At 51.3% G+C, this 7420-nt stretch overlaps 1 protein-coding gene and 1 long non-coding RNA gene across 2 annotated transcripts; one reads left to right on the top strand and one right to left on the bottom strand.

The window, feature by feature from the left end:
• Positions 1-184: 184 nt before the first annotated feature.
• On the bottom strand, positions 185-2091 carry LOC106817784. The gene is made up of 3 exons (XR_001395103.1): positions 2058-2091; positions 730-925; positions 185-333 (listed from the first exon to the last, which is right to left on the bottom strand). It is a non-coding gene; the product is annotated as an uncharacterized LOC106817784 (long non-coding RNA).
• A 1485-nt stretch (positions 2092-3576) lies between these two features.
• LOC106817778 (transmembrane 9 superfamily member 4-like) lies at positions 3577-7007 on the top strand. The gene is made up of 3 exons (XM_014822478.1): positions 3577-3662; positions 3979-4715; positions 4964-7007. Exons 2-3 carry the CDS (start codon positions 4257-4259, stop codon positions 6392-6394), a joined length of 1890 nt encoding a protein of 629 aa, XP_014677964.1. The 5' UTR covers positions 3577-3662; positions 3979-4256; the 3' UTR covers positions 6395-7007.
• The last annotated feature ends 413 nt before the right edge of the window (positions 7008-7420 follow it).

Below are 7420 nucleotides of genomic sequence, written 5' to 3'. Positions count from 1 at the left end.
GCGGGACAAGGGGGACGTCACCGCGGCATCGGACGCGCAACAGTCCACCACTGACTACTATGTGACAGAGGAGAGGGGACACTGACGTCACCGCGGCATCGGACGCGCAACAGTCCACCACTGACTACTATGTGACAGGGGAGAGGGGACACTGACGTCACCGCGGCATCGGACCTACCGGAATAACAGCCTCCGTCATAGTCGCTCCCCCGGTCGCTCGCGGTCTTCGTTATCGGCTGCAGCACGTCTACGCGACACCAATTGCTATAGACGCAGTCGCTCGCTGCGTTGTGAACCCGACATGTTACGTACATCCGACCACCATTCGAGCATCTGAAACGTGTGGCGAACTTTCCCCGTGAGCAACGGAACTTTCTCAAGCGAGAAACAGAACGTTTGTCTAAGTAGAGAAACAGAACTCTCTCACGTGAGTGTGAACAACATGGAACTGGAAATGAACATGGAACACAACATGGAAATGTGCCTCGCACGCCCGTGTTAAAGTAATCGCGATGGGCCCAACTGGCAAGTTATCATTCTATTATGGGTAGCTGCCAGGTGGTGCATACTGACCATGCTGTATAACCACTGCCTGTCATCCATCCACATAATCATACACATACATATAACTACACGATCAACAAGATGAAGTTTACACGATGTTCACCGACATACTGGCCTGAAAATAACCATGCTATAACCGTTGCCCTATCTTGCCTGTCCACATACTTATAGTCAGCGGGCGCTCGTAGAGACAGGAGACTGTCTCTACACCCCTGGATCTCAGCGTAGGAACCTCCTTCCTCGAGCTGGAACCAGCGATAGCAGGGGTAGGGGAACCCCGCAGCCTGACACTGCAGCTGGAACACGTCGCCGGCGTTCACGTTGATCCACGCGGCTGGCTGCTGTGTGATGCGTACAGACTCTGTAGAGAGAGAGAGAGAGATAGAGAGTTGGAGAGAGAGAGGGAGAGACAGGGAAGAGAGAGGGGAAGAGGGGAGAGAAAGACAGAAGGGGAGAGGAAGAAGAGAGAGGGAGAGAGAGAGGGAAAGAGAGAGGGAAAGGGAGAGGGAGAGGAGAAGACGGGAAGGGAGTGGGTGGGTTGAAGAGGCGGCAGAGGGAGGAGGGAGAGGGAGCAGGGAGAGGCGGGGCCGCGGCCTTGGAGCCGAAGCAGAGAGCAGGGAGAGCGAGAGATAGGAGTGGGGATAGGAAGGCGGAGAAAGAAGGGCACGAGTGAGAGGAGAAGACGAAGAGAGGGGGAGAGGGAGAGGGAGAGAAGATTGGAGAGTGGGGGTAAGAGGGGTAGAGCAAAGAGGGAGAGGGGGCAGAGGGGAGGAGGGAGAAGAAAAGAGAGGGGGAGAAGAAGAAAGAAGAGAGGGGAGAGAGAGGAAGAGGGGGAGAAAGAGAGGAGGCGGGAGAGGAAGAAGAGAAAGGGAAAGAGAGAGGGAGAGAAGAAGAGAGGAGAGGGAGAGAGAAAGAGAGAGAGATTAGAAAGCTGCGGGAATAGAGGTAGTGGGGTGGCGGTGGAGAGAGGGGAGAGAGAGGGGGAGAGCGGAGATCGATTGGCGGACGGGAGGGAAGAGAAAGAAGAGAGAGAGACGGGAGAGAAGGGCGGGAGTATGGAGATGGAGAGAAAGATAGAGAGTGGGGGACGAGAGAGATACTGAGTAGTGCGGCGGGAGAAAGAGACGGAGAGAAGGGGAGATCAGAAGAGAGGCCGGGGAGAGAGAGAGAGAAGAGAGAGATAGAGCAGAGAGCTAAGAGAGGGGAGAGGAGAGAGCCGTAAGAGAGAGGAACGACAGCTTAGAAGAGAAGAGAGACGACGAGAGAGAGGGAGATAAATAGAGTAGGCCAGACATAAATCATGTTTACGATCTAATGCAAGAAAAACATTTGATAATATTCTAGTCAAGTAAACAACACACGCCTCCCATGATCGAGAGATAAAACAACGACGTTTGCATGCGCGCGCCTCAGCGCAAAAGTTAATCGCTATAAATCTCTCGACCCTCCCTAAACCAGGGCGCTGACTCGGATCGCCCGTCCCGTGGACGCACCGTCGGCCGCAGCAGCAGTAGCGCCCTCTCGTGCTTTCAGGCCTGTCGACCGGCCATCAGCAGTCCGCTTAACGGTGAACATGCTTGCGTTACCGAGGTCTCAAGGAAAGATGGCCGCCGCACTCATCTGACGGCGCGCGCGTCGGCCACGTCAGACGATCACGTAACCGCCGCCTGAACACGCGCAGCGAACAGTATCGCCATACTACTATTTCATTTACAGAAATCATGCGTGACGTTTTATCAATATTATTTATATTTTATAATATAATAATAATTATATTCATTAATCATATTATTAAATCTTTACTGCATATAAAAACTATTGACAAGACGGCTATTCGTCTATAGATTCACGAAGATCACCACTCGGGCCAGCTTAGTATTTCTGTTGTGCGTTACAAACAATAATCTTAGAGAATCTATGCTTAATAGCAGACATCACCAATTTATTGTCCCGGTGCACATTTGGTCCCGCGTTGATCCAAAAGTCCGGTCGTAACACTTTTTCTTCAGCCATATTTAAATTTACATCAGTAAATTACTAAACTTTGCCGTGATCCCCCAGCGGACCGAAAGAGCCCTGCTCACTCGCGACTCGCAGCACCTCGATCGTTGATGTACTTGACTGATCTCCAGCAAACAATAATAATCGGCCACAAATGCCTGGAATTCTCTTCTTTTTTTTTGCATTCTTTGAATTTGGCCATTTTATTTGACATGTATGGCTATCATCTATAGTTACTTTACTTAAAAAAATAGTGGCTGCCCAATTGCAAATGACAAACACATGTCGGCAGCCCGCCACAATTTTTCCCTTTTTATCCTTTTGTCGCACCCGCGAAAAAAACGGCAATGGACCATTATTTACATGTATCACAAGTTGATCCTTTTCTTTGGATTTTCCCAACTTGGTACCTCTGGCTTTAGTCCAAAGATGACGTCCATGAACTTAGAAGGGTTACCGGCGACCGGGCGTATTGTCCGCGTTAAGGGCGAGAGTAAAGTTTGTTGACATAATAAACAAATAAATAAGTCACTGTCAAATAAGAAATTCGTACACACAACCCAGTACAGCTGCTTAGAAACGACGAAATTCATATTCGAATATTGTATTGCAATTTGTAATACTAATAATGTTATTAATGACGCTTACGTATAGTAGCCGCGAACAGACGCAGGCATGTGTAGCAGAAGCGTTTTCCATCCACCTTCGATCGTGTCAATGATTCGACTCAGTTCATGCTTACACTGAAGATCGAACAAGTTCGTGTCAAGAGCCGGCAGTTCGCTAACTACTTCAAGACGCATCGCGAAAAGAAACTATTACTGAACATATCTGGAAAATTAATGTTTTAAATGTTTAGGGTGAAAAACAATCTTCGTCTGCTAGGTTAAGACTGGCACCCTGTCTCTAGTGGTCTCTACACGGGCCAGGACAGGCCGAGAGTCAGCGCACCAGTCTATTTTAAAGATGTGAGCGGTAGCGACATCTAACAGGTGCCACGACATAGCTGTTCACTTATTTAATCAAATAAGTAAAGTTTATTTTTGTGAAAAAGATGTTTATTTGATGGCGTAATAAGTGTCACTTTTCAAAAAAAGGTAATGTATCAACGCGAGATTTTAATGCGTCTATTCGCGTGTCGCCAAAACGATGAGCAGTTGCTCGAGAGTTGTCACTGTCACGAATATCAATGTTGACGACGATTGATTCTGAATTTCTGTGAACTCGCTGCGTCAGTGCGTGTGTTTAATAAATTAATTTATAATTTTATTTATGTCGATACCTGCGTGCCGTGATAGATACTGTAGCCGAATGCTGACTCACTCAAATAATAGTACTGGCCGGGTTTCCATTCTCACTCACAGCAAAATGTAGTGGTAAAAACGTTTTAACGTTAACCCTTCCATTTTCCAGGAACAGTGACAACGACGTGGGAGTAGTTAGTCGTAGAGGCGAGTCTGCGCTGTCAGTGCTGAGTTTTCACCCCAACAAATTCGGCAGTAAATTTGCACGACGCGAGTCCGTGCTACGTCGCAAATCCTTGACGTGAACGCCGATTGTTCCGATTGTTTCGTATAGCAGCGACGTTACCTCATCTCCCGTCTCCGTCTCCATCCCGACTCTATCGCTCACCGACGTTCTTTCGATTCACCGACAATCACCGTCGTCGTTGTCCCCGGCAACCCCGCGCCATGTCTCCCCGCGCCGCAGCCCTCCTCCTCATCGTCTGCGTGTCATCGCCGGCGACGGCGTTCTACGTCCCCGGGGTCGCGCCCGTCGAGTTCAAGGTCGACGCCCCGATAGAGGTCAAGGCCGTGAAGATGTCTAGCTCGCGCACGCAGCTTCCCTACGACTACTACTCGCTGCCGTTCTGCCGGCCGCGCGGCGACGTTCTCTACAAGACGGAGAACCTCGGCGAGGTGCTGCGCGGCGACCGCATCGTCAACACGCCGTACGAGATCCGCATGAATGCGGACGCCGGCTGCCGCGTGCTGTGCAACGCGCCCGGCGACGCGGTCGTGATGCAGGAGCGGGAGTCGGCGCTCGTCGCGCGCCGCGTCAAGGAGCAGTACGTCGTGCAGCTGCTCATAGACAACCTGCCGTGCGCGACGCGATTCGAGATGCGAGACACGGGAGAGACGCAGTACGAGGTATTAAATTAATTAGGGTTTGTTTATGTTGCCGACAATTTTCGCCTCGAAAGAACAAAATCTTTTAGTTCCCCGTTCTTGAAGTCGTCCACGTTACATTAATTCTGACGAATCAATGAAGCATTCGCTAATTGGCCCGCGGCACGGCAAAATGCATCCGCCAACACCGCCGCCTTCTAACGCACTTCTCTCTCACTCCCCTCTGCAGCCGACATCACGGCTAACTTTCCCCAATCGCTTTATTGCAGGTCGGCTATCGCCTTGGATTCTTCGAGAACGGCAAGGCCTACCTGAACAATCACCTGTCGTTCCAACTCAAGTACCACACGGACGACGAGTCAACCTATCGCGTCGTTGGATTTGAAGTCATTCCGAAGAGCATCGCTTTCGGCGAGCTGAAGGTCGACCGCGCGACCTCGCAGTGTCAGCTCGACCCCGCCAACCGGAAGTACCGTCCGCAGGAGGTGAACGCGGCGGGGGAGACGCACGTGCTGTTCACGTACGACGTGAAGTGGTCGTCGTCGCAGCTGCGCTGGGCGTCGCGTTGGGACACTTACCTCGCAATGTCAGACGTACAGATCCACTGGTTCAGCATCGTCAACTCTCTCGTCGTCGTCTTCTTCCTCTCGGGGATCCTGACGATGATCATCGTCCGCACGCTGCGCCGCGACATCGCCAAGTACAACCGCGACGACGACATCGTTGACGACACGCTCGAGGAGACCGGATGGAAGCTCGTCCACGGCGACGTCTTCCGTCCGCCTCCTCATCCGAAGCTGTTCTCAGCCCTCGTCGGATCCGGGATCCAGATCTTCCTGATGTCGCTGATCACGATCATGTTCGCGATGCTGGGTACGCTGTCGCCGTCGTCGCGCGGCGCGTTGATGACCGCCGCCATCTTCCTTTACGTCTTCATGGGCGTCGTCGCCGGATACTTCTCCGCGCGGCTCTACAAGACGCTGCGGGGGACAATGTGGAAGCGCGCCGCTCTCCAGACGGCGCTCCTCTATCCCGCCGTCGTCCTCGGGACGGGATTCTTTTTGAATTTCTTCATCTGGGGGAAGCGGTCGTCCGGAGCGGTGCCGTTCACAACGATGATTGCGCTCGTCTGCCTCCTGTTGTTCGTCGGTCTCCCGCTGACCTTCGTCGGATACTTCTTCGGGTTCCGGAAGACCCCGTACGAACACCCCGTGAGGACGAACCAGATCCCGCGGCAGGTTCCGGAAGGTCCGTGGTACATGAACCCCATTCTGAGCACGCTCATGGCCGGGGTTCTGCCGTTCGGAGCGATGTTCATCGAACTTTTCTTCGTGTTCAGCGCCATCTGGGAGAACCAGTTCTACTACCTGTTCGGATTCCTCTTCCTGGTCTTCGTCATCCTCGTCGTCTCCTGCTCTCAGATCTCCATCGTCATGGTCTACTTCCAGCTTTGCGCGGAGGACTACCACTGGTGGTGGCGTTCCTTCGTCGTCAGCGGCGGTAGCGCCCTCTACGTGTTCGCCTACTCGGTGTTCTACTTCGCGAACAAGCTGCAGATCAGCGAGTTTGTTCCGACGCTGCTCTACTTCGGCTACACGTTCCTTATGGTGTTCTCGTTCTTCTTGCTGACGGGAACCGTGGGGTTCTACGCAGCCTACTTCTTCATACGACGCATCTATGCAGCCGTCAAGATCGACTAATCCGTCATCGCAGCGACGCCGCAGCGCGAGGCGAGACAATGGCAAGGCAGTGAGGCGAGTTGAGACATTGGCGAGACAATGGTTAGGTGAGGCGAGGCAGCGAGGTCTGGTGAGACAGTTGAGAGACAATGGTGAGATGAGACACTATGGGGCAATGGTGAGACGGTGCGGCAAGACAATGGTGAGGTGAGGCGAAGTAAGGCAGTGGTTAGCCAGTGAGGCGAGTTGAGACAGTTGCGAGACAATGGCGAGGCAGCGAGGTGAGGTGAGACATTGAGGCAAGGCAAGCCGCAACAGTGGCGAGGCGAGGTGAGGTGAGACGAGGCGAGACAATGGCGAGACCGTGTATGGCAAGAAAATTGTGAGACAGTCATCATGAAGAATGAGCGAGAGAGCAGCTAGGGAAGGCAGGAGTGAGAGAGAGAGCGAGAGAGAGAGAGAGAGAGACAGAGAGAGAGAGAGAGCAAAGCGAGACAATCGTGAGACAAGACAATGGTGAAGTGAGGCAAGACGATGCATGGTAAGACGAAACAACGGCAAGACAGGAGCGATAGCGAAAAGAAGAAGTCCTCCGCTATTTCGTCTCATCCGTCGCGAGTGATGTTCCGTTGTTTTTTTTGGGAGGTGAATTTCCGTCGAAATTTCAATACCCGCTTTATTTGATAGATCGCAGCCATGGGCAGCTATGTACACGTAGAAATTATGTATGTAGCCTCCCAAACAGTTCCAAATCCCCGCATTAGTCAATTCTTAACACAAGCATTCAATGATGGGAAATTTAGAAAAGTGCTGATATCTCGGTTGTTAAAAATGCTAAAGTAGGTGATTTTTCAAGCGCTATTTCTCAAAACTCGCAACTCCGATTCCAACATTTTTTGTTTCAATGCTAACATATCAAAGGAAAAAAGCGTTCCTGGAATTTTTTTTAAATATTATATTTTATGTAAGAGATGGCTCTTAGTTTACGAAATTGTTGCGTTTAGAAATTCACTACAAATTTTTGTACATCTTTTCAACTTATTTCCT

This window comes from Priapulus caudatus, unplaced genomic scaffold (assembly GCF_000485595.1).
Source record: "Priapulus caudatus unplaced genomic scaffold, Priapulus_caudatus-5.0.1 Scaffold1861, whole genome shotgun sequence".
Classification (NCBI taxonomy): Eukaryota; Metazoa; Priapulida; class Priapulimorpha; order Priapulimorphida; family Priapulidae; genus Priapulus; species Priapulus caudatus.
Note: the sequence above shows the minus strand (reverse complement) of the source record. Positions and strands in the feature narration are given on the sequence as shown.

Excerpts from the sequence above, each read along its gene's own strand:
- LOC106817778 (XM_014822478.1), top strand. The coding sequence starts at position 4,257 with ATGTCTCCCCGCGCCGCAGCCCTCCTCCTCATCGTCTGCGTGTCATCG. Across the intron at positions 4,716-4,963 it reads CGGGAGAGACGCAGTACGAG|GTCGGCTATCGCCTTGGATT; the intron begins GTATTAAATTAA and ends GCTTTATTGCAG.